Source organism: Leptonychotes weddellii, chromosome 14 (genome assembly GCF_054177405.1).
Source record: "Leptonychotes weddellii isolate Sample4059 chromosome 14, ASM5417740v2, whole genome shotgun sequence".
Classification (NCBI taxonomy): Eukaryota; Metazoa; Chordata; class Mammalia; order Carnivora; family Phocidae; genus Leptonychotes; species Leptonychotes weddellii.
In genome coordinates, this window is record NC_138382.1 from 10716562 (window position 1) to 10738063 (window position 21502).

At 40.3% G+C, this 21502-nt stretch overlaps 1 protein-coding gene across 4 annotated transcripts in view; it reads left to right on the forward strand.

Moving 5' to 3' along the window:
• SMC5 (structural maintenance of chromosomes 5) overlaps positions 1–21502 on the forward strand; it is a 91351-nt gene that overhangs the window by 67333 nt on the left and 2516 nt on the right. For 2 of the 4 annotated variants that reach the window (XM_031023944.2, XM_081802823.1), the window contains 9 exons: positions 2771–2894; positions 3243–3365; positions 14575–14700; positions 17412–17456; positions 17869–17964; positions 18397–18501; positions 18722–18841; positions 20051–20230; positions 20313–20408. In XM_031023944.2, the coding sequence (XP_030879804.2) occupies positions 2771–2894; positions 3243–3365; positions 14575–14700; positions 17412–17456; positions 17869–17964; positions 18397–18501; positions 18722–18841; positions 20051–20230; positions 20313–20408 (1015 nt within the window). Of the gene's footprint in view, positions 1–2770; positions 2895–3242; positions 3366–14574; positions 14701–17376; positions 17457–17868; positions 17965–18396; positions 18506–18721; positions 18842–20050; positions 20231–20312; positions 20409–21502 lie in introns of those variants that run through there. The other 2 variants (XM_006729498.3, XM_081802824.1) reach the window with 2 other exon arrangements.

A 21502-nucleotide genomic window follows, 5' to 3' on the forward strand; every position in this document is an offset into this window, starting at 1 on the left:
TTTTTTTTTTTTTTATTTTTATTTGACAGAGAGACAGCGAGAGAGGGAACACAAGCAGGGGGAGAGGGAGAGGGAGAAGCAGGCTTCCCACCGAGCAGGGAGCTCGATGAGGGGTTCGATCCCAGGACCCCAGGATCATGACCTGAGCCGAAGGCAGACGCTTAACGACTGAGCCACCCAGGCACCCCCGAGAGTAGATCTTAAACGTTTTCTTTACCAGAAAAAACTTTTATAACTATATATGGTGACAGATGTTACCTAGATTTTTGTGGTGATCGGTTCATGATCTATACAGACATCAAATCGTTGCACACCTGAAACTAATATAATGTCAGTTATACTTGAAGTTAAAAATATGTAAGACTCACGATTTAATAATTTTTACTGTCATCAAAAATATTAATTGAATTTGGCATTTCTGGAATTTTTGAGTACATGGCAGTGAAGAATCTCATGACTGTGAGTATACTCTGGTGCTACCACCTAGATTCGTTCCAGGGCACTAGAAGTTTTATTCCCCATTGTTTTTATACCATCAGTGCAAACATCAGTGCAGTGAACAGGGCAGTTGAGGTCTCCTTACAGCAGTGAAAATAGTTCATGATTCCCCTGAAATGGTTTCAGGGATCCCCACAGCCTCTGGACCACACTCTGAGAATGACTGACCCAGACATACAACCAGAGTAATGGGTCCACTGAATTTGGATTGGTGGGAGAGGTACAGGCAGTGAGATTATCAATCCAGGCTGTGTGTTTCTCACCAGTTCTGAAAGAGAGTGATAGGGAAGGGGGAAGATACACTGATTTTCACAGAAGAGAGTGGGCATTGGGGGTTTATCCCACTCCTTCAACTGTAACATCCCTTGTTACAATTGCAAGTATGTCTGCTTAGCCTTCATGGTCACATATTCCACAGAATTTTATACAAAGATGTGAGTAGTCTAAATCTTATCCTAAAGGAAAACTGTTAGCTTACTGTGAGTACCCAGGCAACCATTCTTAAAACTGAATATACATTGTATTGTATTTGGATATTTTGTAGAAACTAGGATATATAGGAGGTGATAAAAGCTATTAGGGTGTTCATTCTAGGGGAAAAGAACATGGCTTCCAGTTTGAAGGTTTTCCCCATGGCCTATCTCAGACCTTTTTGTTGTGGTTTTTTTTTTTTTCCTATAAAGATTTAGATATTAATGGCATAGTCAATCTTTGATCATAAATGACCGCTCATTGCCTTCAGTTAAGGTATCTGATTACCTTGACCTAATGTAGTATGTGAAAGCACATTCCTAAATTGAATCATACATGAAACGCATTAAGGGAATTTGTTCTTTACTGGTTTTTTGTTGTTGTTTTTAAGCAAACACTTGGCTATTTACTATTAGTGAAAAGGTAATAGTGTACCTTGGTTGCTTAAACCTACTATTTAGTCTGGCTGCCTAGAAGGTTTTCATCCCTAAGCCTCTTTTCAGCCTTCACCTTTGGCCTCATTCCTATCTTCATCATCTACAAGATACTTAACCTTTCCTGTTCGGCTGTCCTACTGGACCCACTGTCTAAAACTAAACTCTCTCTTCATAAGTAATGTGGATTTTTTTAGTGAAAGGGCCTTTCATACCCATCACCAGTCTGCTGTCTCATACCTATAGTTAATCACTTCTAGTTACAAAACTCTTTTCCTTGAGATTGAATTTCAACTTTTTGTAGTCTCCTTTCACTCAACCCATTTCACCTCACCTCCCTGGCCTCTCCTGCTCTCTCTCTTCCGTGTACTGTTCAGGCCCTTCTCTACATCATCTGCTGAACTTGTTCATTCTTGTGTATTAGTGTTTCCAAACTGGGTTCTTGATTTTATCCTGGAGGCAACATAGTGGGGTGGAAAGAACTTGGACTTTGGTGTCAAACACATCTTAACCATGTACTATACATGACCTTGGGTAACTTAACTTCTGATCCTTAGTTTCTTCACCTTGAATAGCAAAATAGTAGTAACTTTTAGGGTTGTATTGTCTTTTCACTATATATTTTTTATCTGTTAATCAGATCTCCCCAGTTAAGCTGCTTTAGGTAAGGGGACTGTGTGTGAACAACATTAACAGCAGTGGTTAGTAACTAATATTCATCCATCGGTTAAAGGCCCAGCACTGTACTAAGTGTGTTACATATTTTATTTTATTTTTTTTTTTTTAAGTTTTTTTTATTTATTCATTTGAGACACAGAGATAGAGAGCATGAGCAGGGAGAGAGGCAGAGGGAGAGGGAGAAGCAGGCTCCCCGCTGAGCAGGGAGCCCGATGCGGGGCTCGATCCCAGGACCCTGGGGCCATGACCTGAGCCGAAGGCAGACGCTTAACCATCTGATCCACCCAGGCGCCCAATATTTTACCTTTTTTAAGTTTTCATCATAGCCCTTTAGGGGAAGTACTGTTATTTTTTCTAATTTATAGATAAGGAAACTAAAGTTCAGAGGAGTAAACTTACCTAGTTATACTGTTCATTAGTGGCAAAGAGGAGATTCAAATCCATCTTTCTGACTCCAGATCCTACACCGTTACCACCATCATTACTTAAACTGTGCTGGGCACATAGTATCTCAACAAATACTTTTTGATCCTGAGTGGTTACATAACAAGATTGTTTAATCTAGAAGCTAGTAGTTTTTATGTCTGAGTAGCATTGCTAAAAAGCCCATCAAACGGTAGGAGACCTAAAGATTTGGGCTCAAACCTTGTGTTAACTCTGATTTCTACATCATTATATGTTTCGTACAGTTTAAAGCTGATGGAACAGGATACTTGCAACCTTGAAGAGGAAGAGCGAAAAGCAAGTACCAAAATCAGAGAAATAAATATTCAAAAAGCAAAACTTGTTACTGAATTAACAAACTTTGTAAAGGTAAGGCATTTTCTTAACATTAGTCATTTTTTTTTATAGCAGGTAGATGAGTAAATAGATTTAAAAAACTATTGCTAAGAGTTTACTATCAATAATTTTAGCTTTGACATTTTTCATTATAGGTCAGTAAACTGGTTAAAAGCACTCATTAAGCTAAGTTATTATATTCTAGGTGATTTAATTAAACACACAGAAAAACATTTAAAAATTCTCTTGTAAGAAATAGCTGTAAAAAGAACTATTCGAGCTATCAGTCGCATTAGAAAAATGTTTTTCTTATGGTTTATTAATTTTTAAAAACTTTTTTCTTGTCAAACAAATTAAACTTTTAGGGGTTTTTGTTCCTAGATTTGTACTTCTTTGCATATACAAAAAGTTGATTTAATTCTTCAAAATACTACGGTGATCTCTGAAAAGAACAAATTAGAATCTGATTACATGGCTGCTTCATCACAACTCCGTGTCACAGAGGTACAGTTTTTGCTTTTATTTTTTTATGATGGGGTTCCAGCCTCAGACCAGTTTGAAAACCTGTATCATCACTTGGAATATGCATTTTGTTATATGCTCTTTAGTTTATAAATGTAATGCATTTTGTGGATGAGGAAGTATTTGAAACACTGTACTGTGCACTTTATGTTATTTGATTGGGGGAGGTACGGTAATAGAGTATCTTACGTAGTCCCTTGACGGGCAGAGTCTCCTGTCTGTTAACCCATACAAATTATAGTCACACTATCAAGAGGTAGCAGCCAGTAGCTTTCATTGCCGTTTGTACATCTTGTAAAATAAACTGCAGATGAGTTACAGTCCTCAACCAGGAGTGGCCTTAGTGTGCAGGGGGTGCAATGTGATGCACTGAAGTTAACGAAAATCCCAAAGAAGAGCTGGCGACAAAGTGCTAGTGACAGTGGCATAGTTTTGAGTCTTCCAAATCCTTCCCCAAAAAGAGAAGAGCAGCTAGGCTAACCACCACCGACCCACGGACACCATACACAACAAACTGTCGGAGTGGCCCTGGTGGCGTACTGCAGTTTACTCTCCCACTACGCACCCAACGGGAGCAGTAGACCGTTCAAGTTAGGGGCACAGTCCCCAGCAAGCCTGCCTCTCAGGCTCTAGCCCCCCTCCCTGGAAGGCTCAAACAGAAGTCGAGATAATCCTGGGACTCAACGCCCCAACCCTCTGATCACATGATTTGTCTTTCTGGCATTGTTCCTTCCCCTCTGGAGTCCTCTCCTAAGCTTAAACTTAGGTTACTCGCGAGCCCGCCCCTTGGGTCATACCTATCACTCAGGAAAGTCCTAGGGTTTCAGAGTCTCCTTCCCCAAAAACCAGGGGCCAAGGCCTAAGTCTTCAACTCCAGAACATCAGTGGGGAAGATGAAGCCAGCAGCAGCATGACTAGCGTGTTATCAGCGAGTATGTGGTAAACGGGGCGGGGCGGGGGGAGCTCGGAGAACCCAAAAATGCGGGCGCCAACAGGTTCTCCTGTCTAAACGAAGGAGGCCCCACTAGGTGTGGAAAGCTCAGCAGATCAGTTTGAGCACAGCTGAAACTGGAGGCGACTCTGTAGGCTCTGGAAAGGTCGGATGGTGCTGTGGTGGTGCGTGTCCTGGGAACTCTCGCCAGACCAGACCACGTCGCAGAAGCGCACGGCTTACCGAGAACTAGAACCACGGGGTAGACGAAGGGCCCGGTAAAATTGGTCCTACGTGGTTCTAAGGCTGCCAGCGCGGCTGACACACAGCACTAAAAATGGGAGAAGAGCCCGTAGACATTAAATAGAATATACTTCCTGATTGTCTGGTAGGTATTATCAGGAAATAAGAGGATATTACTTCAAAGTGGGTGCTTTGGGAGACCGAAATAAGGGAGAATTTCAACATTGTTTATAGTGGGAACCAACAGACAGTATTCCAAAACAGATACAAAAGGACATAGGACATGATATAAGGTATTTGTGCAAATTTTCCTAAATACCAAAAGATATCCAAAGAAAAGGAGAGGGAGATAAAACACCTCATATCACCAAAGGTTAGATATTTATATACATAGATGCCACAAAAATAAATATGACATAAAATGGCACAACTAAGGCCAAACATCAGTCTTGTCATTAAGTATAAAAGGATGTAACATCTTTTAAGAAAGGATTATTTCCAAGTTCAATATGGTGCAGAATGTGAGAGATCCCTCTGTAAGAGATTGAGAAAGGTTGAAATAAGAGGACGAAGAGCCCAAGGGATTTTTTTTTTTAATCACAGAGACCCAAAATAATCAGAAGTATCTATATTTATGAAATCATGATGATACTTAAAAAAATACTAATATTGGTCACCTTTGGAGGATTTTGGAGAACTAGCCATTATATTGAAAAATGTAATACTTAGGATAAATAAGACAAGTTCCTCTTTCCAGAAGCCTTTCAAATAGTAAATGCAGAAGGGATTATAGTAATAGAAGACCACCACTTTGCAGCTGCTGATCAATCAGTGGATCACATTAGCTAACATCACAAAATAACCAGATATTTATATGTATACCCACAGAAAGACACAACATGAAATTGTGAAAAAATTTCAATCTGATTAAGCCTCTGGCACAGGCTTTGTCGACTTTGGCGCTGCCACCGTTTTACCCTGGGGGGTTCTGGGGGATTCTGTAGTGCGGGGCGGTCTAAACGCGGCATCTTGGGCCTTCACCTGCTAGACGCCAGCAACACACCCCTCCCCACTCGTGATGTGATGACATTGCCAGATGGACCCTGGGGGGCAAAACTGCTCCCATTTCAGAACCACTGCTCTGAAACTGCCAGTTTCAAGGCTTTAGAATTATAATTAGATCTCAATTTAGATAAACTGTCATCAGAAATATTTGATCCTATTTTGATTTTGTAAACCTTACCGTTGAAAAAGTAAATTCATGTATCCAAGTTGTTCTAGCTAAACATATTCTAATAGCTGGAGCATTGGATTTTAATTTTAAATTAATTAAAAAATTTAGTTTCTCAGTCATACTAGCCACATTTTAAGTGCTTAGTGGCCACGTCTGATTTGTGCCTACTTTACTGGATAGTGCCATTATCTAAGAAAAGGAAAAAAGGAGAGAGAGAACCTAATTAAGTTACAAAGAACTTAAAAAACATATTAACCAAATACAGTGAATGGACATAATTTAGATCCCAGTTTGAACAAACCAATTGTAAAAAAACAAACAAACAAAAAAAAAAACTAAGAAATGAAAGTTTGAATACTGACTCAATAGTATTAGAATTCATTGACAATATTTTTAGGTTTGATAATGTGGGTATGGATTTTTTTAAGTCAGAAGTACATTGCTGTAATATTTATGAAGAAAATAGAATGTCTGGAATTTCTTCAAAATCCTCCGGGGAAGAAGGGAGTCTAGAGAGAGTCTACATGACACTGTCTTGGTCTCGAGTTTAGAATTGTTGAAGCTGGATGATAGGTATATGAAGGTTTACTATACTGTTCTACTTTCATGTATGTTTGAAATTTTCCATAATAAAAAATAAAAGGCTTCTGTCCTTGGCCATGATGAAATGATAGGGGCCATATGTGCTCTCTAAAAGATGGGACAAAATATATGAAACTGATTTTCAGACATTAGATAACGGGCAGCACGGGACAGTGATTTTTGAGGGAGGGGAAAACAGGGCAAGGTGATCCCTGTGGTGGCCTCCGCTTACTCCCAAGCCACAGTGTAGGGAAGAGGAAGCCAGGAGGAAATAGAGCACAGCACTACAGATCTTACCGATGGTCAAAGGGTATTAGGAGAATGGTGAACAACTTTCAGGCAGTAAATTTGACAGTTTAGAAGAAATGGGCAGACTCTTTAAAAGCCCCAAAAATCCCTGAAGGAAGAGCTAATTAGAATAGCCCTATATTTACTAAAGAAATTAAATTTGTATTTAAAAACCTTCCCACAAGGAAAATTCCAGCCCAGAGGCTTCACTGGTGAATTCCAAGGAAAAGGAAGAATTAATAGCAGTTCTACCTAGAGTCTTCAAAAGGTGAAAGGGGTGGGGGGGGGGTGGGGAGGGAATACTTCTTGACACATTGTATGAGGCTAGCATTCTCCAATATCAAAACCAGACAAAACTACAGACCAGTACCTTTCATTAACCACAGATGCAAAAATTCTTTTAAAAAGTTAGCAAATGAGGGGCACCTGGGTGGCTCAGTTGCTTAAGCATCTGCCTTCAGCTCAGGTCATGATCTCAGGGTCCTGGGATCGAGCCCCACGTCAATTTTAAGATTTAAAAATAAAAAAGTTAGCAAATGAAATCCAACAGTATATCGAAGAGTAATACATCCTAACCAAGTGAGTTTATCACAGAAATTGATCTAACATTTGAAAATTCATCAGTGTAATCCATCATGTGAACAACTAGAGAAAAAACACATGATCATCTTAGTACATACAGGGAAAATACTTGCCAAAGTCTAGCATCCTTTTATAAAAACTTTGTGTATCTAGGAATAGAAGGAAGATACCCAAAACCATTAGCTCATATCATACTTATTGATGAAGGAGTGGAAGCTTTCCCCTAATGATTGGAAAGAAGGAAAATGCTCACTAATCAGTTCTGTTCCACATTGCACTGGAGGATCTAGCCAGTGCAGTAAGGAAAAAACAGAAACTTGTCTACTGCAGACAAACATACGTCTGTGGAAAATCTTAACGAATCAGTGCTATCGGTGAATTTAGCAAGGTTGCAGGATACAAGTCAATATAGTTCAAAATCAGATGTGGCTCCCTGTACTAGCAACAAACAATTGGAAAGCAAAGTTTAAAAATACCGTGTGGGGTACCTGGGTGACTCAGTTGGTTAAGCATCCGACTCTTGATCTCAGCTCAGGTCTTCGCTTGGGTTTTCTGGGGTTTTTGTTTTGTTTTTAAGATTTTATTTATTTGAGGGGGAGAGAGAATGTGTGCACAAGGAGGGGAAGCGGCAGGCTTCCTGCTGAGCAGGGAGCCCGACGTGGGGCTCGATCCCAGGACCCCAGGATCATGACCTGAGCTGAAGGCAGACGCTTCCAGGCGCCCCTTAGCTTTGGGTCTTGAGTGGAAGCCCTGTGTTGGCTCCACGCTGGGAGTGGAGCCTACTTAAAAAAACAAAACTACTGTGTACAATAGCATCAAAAGTATGAAATGATTAGGGATATATTTATAAGACCTGTATGCTAAAAACTACAGAATTTTGCTGAAATTAAAGTAAGACTTACGTAAATGGAGAGAATGATTGTGTTCATGGATCAAAGGTTCAGGATTTGTTAAAATGCCAATCCTCTCCCAAATAGATAGATTCGATAAAATTCCTAGCAGGGTTTTTAGACATTGACAAGCTTATTGGAAAATGCAGTAGACTTAGAAGAACTTTGAAGAAGACCAAGTTCGATGACTCACCCTTCCTAATTTTGAGGCTTATTACAAAGCTGCAGTAATGAAGCCATCATTGTAGTGGTGTAAAAACAGACGTATACGGCTCAGTGGAACTAAATAGGGAAACCAGAAATAGACTCACACGTATATAGTCGTTTTTTGGCACAGATAACGGAGGCAGTTCAATGGAGAAAGAAGAGTCTAACAGATAGTGCTAGAACAATTGAATAATCATGTACAAAAAATGAGCACAACCCTTACCTTATGCCATATATAGATGGGTCATAGACTTAAATGTAAGAACTAAAGCTAAAAGCTTTTTGAAGGAGAGATAAGAAATTCTTAGTGATCTTGCTTTGGGAAAATTGGAAGACAAAAAGCATGAAGTTTTACTTCAACAAAATTAACTTGCTTTTCAATACATGCTGTTAAGAAAAGGCAGGCTACAAACTGACGGGGAGCATATGTTTGCAACACATAACACCTGACAAAGGACTTGTGTCAAGATGAAGGGCTGTTACTGGGGGCCATATCGAGCCTAACATCTGCCTATATTAAGTCCCTTCAAGCTGATAGTATTTGCATTTTCAAAGGATTAAAAAAAAAAATACATGACATTCTGTATGGGGCCCTCGACACCTAAAATACTTAACCTACTGGCCCTGTATAGAAAAAGTCTGCTGGCCCTGAAGGATACTCTAAAATGAACTCTTGTACAACTATCAATACAAAGATGACAAACAGCCCAGTCATAAAATGGGCAAAAGACTTTAACATGATCTTCACTAAAGAAATATACAGACAGCAGATAAGCACATGAAAAGATGCTGAACTTCAGTAGGGAAGTGTGAATTATAATGAGCTACTACCGTAGACCTGCTGGCATGACGGACTTTGTACGGAAGTGTTGCTGAGAATGTAGAGAGCTGGAACTCACATCCGTACGGGTAGATTTCAAGTGCATAACCACTTTGGGAAACCACTGGAGAGATTCTTAAATGCTAAACATATAGCTGCCATAGGATCCAGCCATTCCTCTCCTAGTATTTACCCGAAAGAAGGGAAGGTATATGTCCATGAAAGACTTGTCATAGTTTAAAACTGGAAACAAATGTCCAGCAGCGGTGAAGACACAAATTACGGGATATCCACACAACAGGGCATTACTCGGCCGTAAAAAGGAATGAATTACTGAGACACATAACATGAGGGATCCTAATTATGCTGGGTGCAAGAAGCCAGACCAAAAAAATCTGATTCCATTTATATGAAATTCTACAGAATGTAGAATGCCCTGTGACAAAAATCAGTGAGTGGTTGCCTGGGGCGGGGGGTAGGGGGGATACGGTGGGGTAGATTACGGAGGGGTACAAAGTGTTGAAAGGGATAGGTTTGTTACATTGGGGGTGATGGTTTCACTGTTGTATAGGTTCATCAGAACCCACCAATTTGTGTCCTTGACATGCAGCTTATTCACCAGTTACACTTCAAAGCTGAAAACATGTTTAAAAACTTAGCTTATCATTTGTTTCACTAAAGTCTTTTTTCCAATATTTCCAAGTATGAAATTTTAAAGATACACCAGAGTAGGAGGAGTAATAGAACTTCCTTATGTCCCTTCTCCCTAACAAATGTAACACTTTGCCATGTTTGCTGCAGATTTTTAAAGCTTGTCCTGTATGTGAAATCCCCTTGTACCTTGGTCATCCATTCTTCTCCCTTCCCAGAGTCAGCTACGCTCTGGCAGGGTCTGTACGTTAGACCTAACTTTTCAGAAACATTCCTGTTGCTTAATAGTGACCTGTAGTAGTATCTTTTAGTGGAAACAGCCCTGATAGGTTTTAGAACATTGAGGACCGCACAGAGGAGTGGGAACATTGTTCTGAAGTCAGCCTCTTCAGACTCGGCTTCCTGAAAAAGTGTATGGCTAGGAAAAATTGGAAGAAACGTGGTTTTGCTGGCTGATAAGCATCTTAGAGTAGTGGGCAAGCACAGACACGCCTCGCCAGAAGGAGCTGAAGGTCAGGTTTGATATGCTAGGGTTGGTTACTGCACTTAGAGCAAAAGCCAGAGGCTCCTTCCCTCAGCCCTCCTGTCCAAAACAGAAAAAAGAAGAACAGGAGCACTTACTGTCATTCTGAACATGCTGAGGGGGTCCGGCCAAAAGAAACCAAAGGTCGTACCCAAATGGGGGGGAGGGGCCGTGGGGTGTGAGCGAAGGCCTCCGCCCTCGTGTGTCCTGTTGGTGGGTAATCCTGGAGCCCGGGCTGCAGTTCTGTCGCGGAGCGAGCCTGTGGGCCTGGCTGCTCCGTACATGTAGGCAGTGACAGTTCAGAAACTGACCCGTCGCGCCAGGACCGTATGCAGTGAGTCCAGGCACACAGTGCAGTCGTGGATCCTTGTGCGTGGAGTTTTATTTTTGAATTCAGCATGAATGAGCTTACGAAAACTAGAGATTGGTGTCATGTTTACAGAAGTATCATGAAATCATGATGGCTTTGGGGTAAATCTTCTCCCAACTTCAGCCCACTCTCCACATGGAGCTGCTCTTCAGCAGCCTTTGTTCACGGGGATGTGCTAAGATTCGGTGTCAGCGCACAGTTTTTCTCCTGTGATCCATTTTGTGAGGAGCCGCAGGAATAGTAAGATTCTGAGCAGAGTGGACTACTCTAGAGAGTAGCAGAGCTTCTGGGGAGGAGGGTTTGTTTTCGGTTTTTGAGTCACTCTTTTTTTTTTTTTTTTTTATAAGGACAGCCACCTTGCACTGTCCAGAGAAATAATCTCTGGTTAGCTGCTTGTCCCTTTAGATTTGGTACCTGGAAATAGCCGCTCCGCTCGCAGCCTCTTGACCACACACACACCCGTGGGCGCACAGCCCTGGACAGGTTTTCCCCTCCTGCTCTTACTTGATACCACCCGACTGTATTGTGCATTTCCTCGGCAGTATTTTGCACCATTCTGTTTCTCTTTTTCACGAGTTGATGTGAAAATTGCTTTCTACATCCCTTTTGGAAGGTTCTTTTATTTCCTGCACTGTGTACTCAATCGGTGTTGGTTGCTGACTGACCACAGTCCCTAACCACGCTTTTGAAATAGTGAATATTGAGTGAAAGAATATATAGACTACGTCTGTCATTGTTCACTTTCTCTTTGACTCTTTTTTTCTTCTGTTTGCTGTCCTTTACCCACAGGTGCTCTTACTATTCCTCTGGCTGTCCTATGCCATTTGAAACAAGGAGAAAATACTGTTTTGTTTTGTTTTTTCCTACTCTTCCCTTTGTAACACATGGCTTGTTGCACTAAGGAACCATTACTGCCACTTCCCATTTTGTCCTAGACACTGACCGTGAAAACAAGTTCACAGAAGAAGATTGACATGTTTCAGTAGGGGTCGTATCCATGAGGGAACTTCAGGGATGACTGACCACCATGGGGTTTGATACGTCTTCAGACTGTTGGAAGGCAAAGAGGGTGACAGGGTTCCAGGACTATAAGATGTCCTCAGAGAAAGGCAGGTGTGGTTGTGAGCGTTGCTTTGTGAATTGTGTCTGGAGTATCTTTAGGACAAGTTAGTAAGCTGACTGCATGTAAGTCTACATATGAAGGTGGATACAGAGAGAAAGACCTGTTAGTTGGTTGAAGTTTTGGGTTTTTTGTTCTTTTTTTTAAGCCGTGCACTGCTTTCCTAACCCCACTCCATGTCTCTTATTGATCTTCAGTCAGAGGTATTAAATAAAATACCTATCTGCCCTGCAGGGGTATTGTGATAATTCCATTTAATATATATCAAGGTGCTTAGTGCACTGCCTAGCGCGAAACCAGGGTTTCCTTAAAAAGTATAGGTTTGCATCAGAATATTAGTTATAAGAATTAGAAATTGTTTAATGTGTTTATCCTCCCACTGAATTTAGAAGTTCCTTGCTTTCATCTAATGTTCTCTTCTCTGGCTACCTGCTTACCTCTGTCCTGCAACACAATTTCAGGAGACTTTTGTTTATTTAAGGGAGATAGATTTGGGGAGAGGTGAGGTCACGTAACAAGTAAACAGTATTTATTGCCATTACCTAATTGCTTCCGATTAGAATTCGTAATCTTGTATAGTAAAAAGTCAAGACACTTACCTTTTTACATTTCAAATTTGACATTAAAATTTCAAGTTGATATTAAAAGATTACTTTTCATATTTCTAAAATATATATTCTGTATGGTATGTCCTAAACCTTACAGTTAACGTTTGCATGTGAAATCCATTAAATTGGCATGAAATTTTGAGGCTTATATTTATATTAAAGGAAAATTGAGGAAGTAATGTTTTTATTTACAACTAGTGTTTTAGTAAAAGTTCATGCTACTTAGAGCTCACATTCCTTTCATGCAGAAAATTGTTTTTATTTTGACTAATTGTTAAATAGAATACTTATGGTGTTAATTTTAGGTGTAACATGCTATTTATATTTAGTAAGAAATTCTGTAAACAATTCCGATTTGTTCCACTAGAGGGCCCTCTTAGAGAAGCTTTTCCTTGTTCAATGTCAATATGCACCTTTCAGGACCAATGAGCTTTCTCAGAATTTCCGGGAAAAGAGGATATACTATTCTTTCAGAATATGTACCCACAGAGTAGTCCTTTCTGAGATGTTGGTGGGGCATAGTTTGTAAATTTGCCTTTTTTCTCCCCTTAGGTCTCCCACAGATAAAAAGTTTCTGTTGTCCATTAACTGTTAAAGGCTAGACTCTAAGCAGAATTATTAATAAAGCCTTTTTTCACTAGTCTGACTTTACAACATTATCTTAGATTATGGTTTGCTCCCTTTCTTTCTGCTGCTTACCTACCCTCCCCACCCTGAGCAGAAAAAAACTCAGCAAGAATTGTGATTGGGGGGGGCTTGTAATCAGCTATCCAGGGAACACATTCTGCTACTTCTTCTCTAGTCATTGCTTACTTGTTGGTGAAGACCATTCCCCTGTCAGAGCTTCTGTGACCACTCTGGCCTTCCTTCCTGTCTCCCCCCCCCCCCCCCCCCCACTGGCTTTGCTGTCCTCTGTCCAGCCCTCTCCGAGGGGCATGGTGCTGTAATGAAAAGAGCAGGAGTTCTAGAAGCAGGTGTGGATGTGAATCCTGACAGCCTGCAACTAAGTGTGTGAGCTTGGATGAGATGCTTTAATTCTTTTTTTAATGTGCAAAATGGGGAATAATATCACTGTACAGTATTGTGAGAAATAAGGGAATCGTGTGTGAAGCACACAGCACATAAGCTTTCAATAAATAGTAGAGCTGTTTCTTTAATGATAATTTTGTGTGTCTTTCTCCTTTTTCACCTTTATGTTCAGTGCATAATAAAATACTGACATTTAATGGATTCTCAGTAATTATCTGGTGAAGGAATGAATGGGTCCATGAATAAATGATCACTATATGGAAGATACTTGGACAACCACCAAACACTATTTAAAGGTTCTCTTTACATTCAAGTGCTGAGTTTTCAGATAGGAAGCCTATGTATTGTGTATTTCAAATTGTATTAATTATATATAGCTAAGTTAAACTGTTTCAGAACAAAGCAGATTTAAATTTCAGAGCTCAAGGGGCACCTGGGTGGCTCAGTCGGTTAAGCATTTGCCTTCGGCTCAGGTCATGATCTCAGGGTCCTGGGATCGAGCCCCATGTAAGCCTCCTTGCTCAGTGGGGAGTCTGCTTCTCCCTCTCCCTCTGTGTGTGTGCATTCTCTCTCTCTCTCTCAAATAAGTAAATCTTTAAAAAGATAAATTTCAGAGCCCTTAAGGATTAATGTCATATGGTATGATATATTTTAAAGTTTAAGTTCAAATTTAGTATTTGTCATGATTTTTGAGGTATGGCTTTTAGATGATTTGCTTCTTGAAATTCAGTCATTGATATACAGGCCTACCTCGTTCTACTGCTCTTCACTTTTCTACACTCAAGATAGGGTATAGTATTTTGTTAAATCTGTTATGGTGACCTGTGATCAGTGAGTGGCTTTGCTGAAAGCTCACATGGTGGTAGTTAGCATTTTTTAGACATACTGCCGTCGCACACTTATTAGACTACAGTATAATAAACGTAGCTTTTACACAGTAGGAAACTAAGACATTGATCTGACTTGCTTTGTTGTGATGGTCACTTTATTGAGGTGCTCTGGGACTGAATCCACAGTGTCCCCAAAGTTCACCTGTAATATGTCTTTTGATAAAGTAGTCCTCTGACAAAATGGTAACCTACAAATTGTCAAAAATTCTTTATCTTGCAATAGCAACACTTCATTGAGCTGGATGAAAGTCGACAGAGATTATTGCAGAAATGTAAGGAGCTGATGAAGAGAGCTAGGCAAGTATGTAACCTGGGTGCAGAGCAGACGGTTCCTCAAGAATACCAGACAGTAAGTATAACAAGTGTATAAGGCTGCAAAGGTCACATGCTGCCTACGTTCTTTGTCAGCTTCAAGTGTGTTAGGCATTGTAACGGGCCATGAGAAACAAAAGTGCTGCAAGAAATACAGGATAGTCCCCCCATTTTTAAACTGAGTATGTGTGTAAAGTAATTGTGCTTAATGGATTTTCTTTACTATATTCAAACTTGGACATCCATCAGTCTTGGCTCAGTCCTAAAGTTATTAAAGCACGGGCAGCCCCTTACACAGTTACCAGTTCCAGAATATCCATTCTTCCAATAAAAAGCTTTTTCCCCCAGGCTGCCTTTAAGAGGTAGGGTCAGGAGATAGGGTGTAGTTTTTTATGGAAACCTAGGACTGGTAATTGGTATATAAGAAATGGTAAATAGAAGTGATAGGTTTTAGAAAAAGGTAAAATGAAAATGTTTTTCTGGAAATGAGGGTGTTTATTAAGGCTCCGTGAGCCCTGAATCTTTAGGGCTAACATCTGTTGGCAAGAAAAGGAGAAAAGAGGCTTTCCTTCTTTCCTTTCTATTTTCTGTGCTGACACAGTGTTCAGTTAGTAAAGGGAGATTCTGCTTTGTATTCCACGTTCCGCCATTAATTTTGTGGCCCTGTGACCCTGAGTGTTATCTGACAAGTAGGGATCATACCTTGCCTAACATACCAACTCTCAGAATAATGTCAAAATAAAAGAAGAAAATAGAAAATGAATTTTTAGATAAAGTATTTTATCTTAATTTCAATAGATAATGAAATCTCTATTTCCCTATTTCAGTAGTTAATGTCTACTCTCTTTCAATAGCTAATGATATGTCTGGAAAAAAAAGTTTGGATTATAATTTTCAAATCCTCAAAGACTTCACTCTGTTACATCAGACACAGACACCCTAGAGAGGGGTTCTATTTAGGTACATAGTAGGGATTTAGTAGGAACATATATAAGACAAATTGAGTGGCTGTTGTTTCTAAAAATATATTAGCACTTCTCCAGATTACATGGAATTATCATAAAATAAGTAAATATTAGTACAATATCTCTACTATTTTTTTTCTTTTCGGAGAGTAGTATGATTCTACCCTTGATAAGTTATATGGTTTTTGAGAGAAACATATTAGAAGATAATTCATGTATTATGAATGTTACTGATCGATCAGGCATTGAACAAGACCGATATTTCTCTACTGAAGTTTATATTCTAGTCTGGAGGGTGGGGCAGATAAACGAATTAAAAAGCAGAGAGACAATGTCGGCTATCAAGAGGTGCTAAGAAGAAAAATAAAGTAAGAGGATCATGTCAGGGAAGCCTCCTTCGAGAAGATACTATTATAGAGGATTCCTGAATGGAGAGAAGAAATTAGCCAAGTGAGAGTTTGAGGGAAGAGTCGTCCAGGCAGAGCAAACAGCTCCATACAAAGCCCCCGAGGCAGAAGTACGTGTGGCATATTTCACATGAGTCTCAGTCCGGCTCAAACAAGATCATCCAGGCACGAAGGACAGTGGAAGTCAGAGCACGGAGGGTCTCGTGGAAGGAGTGCGGGCTGGATGTGGAGACGGAACCCGCTGGAAGATTGTCAAGAGGAGTGATGGGACTGACCGGAGCGTGTAGCAGAACACTCTTGACTGCCAGGTGGAGAATCCAGTAGGGACACAAGAATGAAAGCAAGGAGACTGCTGAGAAGATGATTGCTTTGGACCAGGCCAGAGAGAAGAGGGGCATGGATCAGGGTGGGAGCCCTGGAGAGGCAAGTTTACCGATATGGGGATCTTTTCAGGACAGTCAGCAGGGCTGGCTAACAGATGTGAGGGCAAGGGTGAGAGAGAGAACCAACCCCTGTGTTCTGCCATTGACTGAGACGAAGAAGGTTGAAGGAGAAATAGATTTGCTCCAAGTGGTGGGGAGGGTGGGGGACAAGAAGATTTCTCTTTGACCATCTACAACGGCAGATGCCCATTCGGGAGTCCAGTGAGGATGCGGAGCACGTGCTCAGCCCCGGGTGAGAGCTCAGCGGACAAGTCTGAAAGCCTGTACAAGTTAAACTGCTTTCTGAACAGATAAAAGACCTAAGATTAAAATACTAGATTCATGTCATATTTCAGGATCTTTTTCAGGGTATCAAGATTGATTCTGTACCTCCTATCGTATGAGCTTTGCAGGTTGTGCCGGCAAATCAATGTACTGCTTTCCTCCCAGATAAGAAAGCGTCTGACTTGTCTCTATGATCTGGACTCAGGAGGTAGTACAGTTGACCCTCGAACCACGCGGGTTTGAATTGCACGGGGCCACTTGTATGTGAATTTCTTTTTCAATAAATACAGTACTATAAATGTATTTTCTTTTATGTTTTCCATAACAACATTGCCTTCTCTCTAGCTTACCGTAAGAGTACAGTATATAAAATATGTAGCATTACAAAATACGTGTCACCTCGCTGCTGACGTTCTGTCTGCAGCAGGCTCTTGGTAGCTATGTTTTGGGGGAGTCAAAAGTTACACATGTATTTTTGACTCCACAGCAGGGGTCAGTCCCCCTCACCCTGTGTCGTGCGAAGGTCAGCTGTGCTACAGCCAAATTCTGCCGTCAGAGTAATTGGGTTCTTACGATGCTTTTGTCAGTCTTCATAAGTACAGTATAAAGTTCTAACTTCTTGCTCTCTTTCAATGCCCCACATATTCTGGACCCATTCTACCAATTCAGCAAGTACCCACCATTCCAAATGGACACAGCTCCTCACCCCCCATGGTATGCAGCGCTTTCTTTTTTCCAAGCTCCTCTTTTCCCTCTGTCCTGCTTTTCTGGAGCTCCTTGCTTGAAGGCCCAGAGACTTCTGGGAAAGTGGGGCCTCTCACTTCTCTTAACTCCCTGTAGCTCCTCTAGCATGAACTGCTATTTCCCCTCTGTCAACCCCATGTCCTTATAGGGTAGAACTACTTACTTTAATACTCAGCACCAATACTCAGCCTTAAGACGTTCTCCCGTGTTAACTAAGTGTAAGCTTTTGGAAGGCAAAAAACCCTGTTTGATTCCTTTGATTCCTTGTACGCTAGCATGCTGTTGAACACATAGATACTTACTCAGCAGAATATTTAACTGTTCAAATTAAACTGCTTTTGCTGGACTGTTTGTAATTACAGACCATTTTTTTCTCCTTTAGGCTTTCCAGGACCTTCCAAACACATTGGATGAAATTGATGCTTTATTAACTGAAGAAAGATCAAGAGCTTCTTGCTTCACAGGACTGAACCCGACAGTATGCTTCTTTCCCTATCGCCGACCTCAAGCCCCGCCACCCCCTCCCCACACACTCCGCGCACGCGCACACACTTCTCTCCAGTACCCGCCTCCCACTCTGTACTAGAGCTCTTGGTAATAACAAGCTAGACAGCAGGAACAATGTGCTTTAAATGCCAGATTCTGAATCTATTAGAATTTTAAATAGACTCTTCCTAAGGAACACACTGTTCTGTGCCTTTCCTTTATAAAAAGAATCATTGGGCTAACCTGAAATACTGCAGTGTCTATTTTTTCAAGGATAAAAAACACGTTCAGTAGAAGAACATAAATTAATTGCATACAAACAATGCAACACAATTGGCATTTTCTGTTAGTGTTTTAATTGATGCAAAATTTCCCGTGATGTTATCCTTTGGTGGATTTGTCTTAAATAATTATTTCCTGCCAGGTGGTTGAAGAATACACAAAAAGAGAAGAAGAAATAGAGCAATTAACTGAGGAACTAAAGATAAAGAAAGTTGAACTGGATAAATACAGGGAAAACATTTCACAGGTAATTATTTAACCTTTAACTTTTCTTTCTGTCACGTGCTTATCGTTTATCATATGGGGATGTAGACTAATGCAAACTGAAATGACATGCTTCTAGGAACCAATGCAGTGTCTGTTCTCATGACTAGATTGATAACTGATACTGAATTCGCTTTATGGACAATTTTCTATGAATATAATAATACTTTTAAATTGTGCTTTTATATTGAATTTATTTGCAGGTAAAAGAAAGGTGGCTTAATCCTTTAAAAGAGCTCGTAGAAAAAATTAATGAAAAATTCAGCAATTTTTTCAGTTCTATGCAGTGTGCTGGTGAAGTTGATCTACATACAGAAAATGAGGTAATATTGCATTTGAATCAAATGTTTCCTGGCAAGTAATTTTAATTAGATGCTAAAAGTATGTGTAAATTGTTTATTCTAGAGTTCTACCTGTGAAAACTTCACTTACTAAAAAATTGTTCAGAGGAAGGGAAACACCTATGGGAGTCCCATCAGGGTCGCTTTTTTTTTTTTTTGGTGACATTTGAGTCAAGCGTTACTAAAACTCTTTATATCCAGATAGGTAATGGTTTTTCAGCTATGAATGATTTGCTTTATAAATCTACCACTGTCCATGTTAGAAGAGTCCTGAAGACATTGGCAAACAACTGAAATACAGTATAGTATCTGTGGTTTCCTTTTTTAAGAGTACACAGGAATGAAAATATTTGGAAATTTGATACTAAAATTCCTTGAGCTGTAAGTTAATGCACTGCCAAATGGTAGGTAAAATCATTTCCATTCAGAAATGTGTAAAGTGATGAACCTGGGATTTGCTTTAAAGTCATTGAAAAAGAGGAGAGGATAGAGTTAGAGATGAAACAGGATTGGTCCTGTGTTGATCATAGTTGAAACTAGTTGGTAATATACTGAGCTTATTTTAGTGTTCTAATTTTGTGAATGTTGAAAAATTGCCCTAGTAAGTTTTTCCTTAGGACAGAAATGGAGACAATAAAAGATCCTTTTCCTTCACAGCTCAGCGTCTTTGTACTTTAGCTTGTATGCAACTTCGCATGTATGTTACGTACGTAGATAGAAAGCAAGGTAGTGCTTTAGGAACTTTGCCCCGTGACTCCTTCACCTGCTTGATGTGAGACATAAGGGTAGCCAACATCATTTCACTTTTCAGTCCTGGTAAGATGGTAGATTCTGCCACAGTGATGTCACCTACAGTCTTTGGGCTTGTCACAAGTAGTAACAAATGTCATTTATGATATACTGCCCACGTGCCAGGCACTGTGCCAAAGCCCTTCTAAGTTTTGTTCTCCTGTTTCATCCTGTCCTTTACTCTATAAAGCAGGTACTTTAATCAACTCTTTCTTACAATTAAACAATAAAGTATCAAAGAACTAGTTGCTATCTCTAAGCCTTTAGGGATCTTCAAGGATCTATTCAGATAAAACTTTTATCACTACTCTTCTGATGGACTTATTCAGTCTATTTTCAAATAGTAGTATGAAGTTGCCGGAGAAAGCGGTAACCTGTCAGCAACGTTTTAATGTTCTACAGGAAGACTATGATAAATACGGAATTCGCATTCGAGTCAAGTTCCGCAGCAGTACACAGCTGCACGAGCTGACCCCACACCATCAGAGCGGCGGGGAAAGAAGTGTTTCCACCATGTTGTACTTGATGGCGCTTCAGGAGCTTAATCGATGTCCATTTAGAGTCGTGGATGAAATCAATCAGGTGTGGTGCTTATTCTTTTACTTGGGCTTTATTGTAGCTTATAATCGATTTAAATGTAATCATTGTTACTGTCATTGTTTAGGGAATGGACCCGATCAATGAACGGAGAGTGTTTGAAATGGTTGTAAATACTGCTTGTAAAGAAAATACATCTCAGTACTTCTTTATTACACCAAAGGTAGGTAGTAAGTCATCTAAAAGTGCTCATGTACTCAGAAGTCCCCTGTGGCCTCATCACAGAGCAGAGTATGGCCCGATACATCAGTATGAGCAGAAACACTCCCAAAAAAGGAACTAAAAAGATTACAGTAATACTTATATAAAGGGGACAAGTTCCAGTGACATACTTCATCCGAAACCTTATTATTGGAAGAAGAATATAAGAGGCATAGAATTATGTTCTAGAACCAAGATTTCCTCCCCGCTTTTGGCACTTACTCTTCATCTAGAGAAGTTCCTCTTTTAGTACTTTTTAAAAGAGGCAGGAGAATACGAACCCTCAAATTCTGGCGCTCCTCATTTCCCCAAAAAGACCATCTGGTCCCACTGCCCAGGCGCAGATTAACTCCTCAGATTAACTTGGATAAAAACAGAATTATCCTTACAAAGAATTTTCCATTCTAGAGCTAGAACCATCACAGCAGGAAATGTTCTTTTGTTACGTCTTATGCTGTGGCTAATTTGTAAGACCAATATACTCAAAGATGTGTTTATTAATATTACCGGATTTTCTCTTTAAACTAAGTAGCCATGAAAAATTTCACTGGAGTGCCCATCTTCAATGTGCATTTTTATTGAATATTATCATCTGTCTTCTTTGCCCAGCAGATACTCTCTGGAAGAGCCAGACCTGTTAATACTCTTATTTACCATACACCCTGGCCACACCTTACACACCTTATAAGCCCACGCCTCTGGCACACCATTTGCAGGCTTCCGATCTTTCACAGACCATTCAAGTTGTGCTTGTGAAGTATTTGTGGATAAATGAGTTCAAGTATGGATCCTAGGACAGTTCTGAAGGACATACTTCCAGGGTCAAGCTGGGCAGTTGTAGGATCTTATTTGGCCTGGGAATGCTGGCCAGGCCTCCGTTGAGGATTCTTTAGGCCAGGTGTCAGCTGTGGTAATTCAAGTAAGGATCACGGTCTGGCGGGGTGTAGCTGTTGAATTGCCACCTTCCTAAGTGTTTCATTAATATTAGAAATAACATTTGACTTGACACATGTAAGGTTGGCAAATTGTGCTTCTTAATGTATGGCATCATAGGAC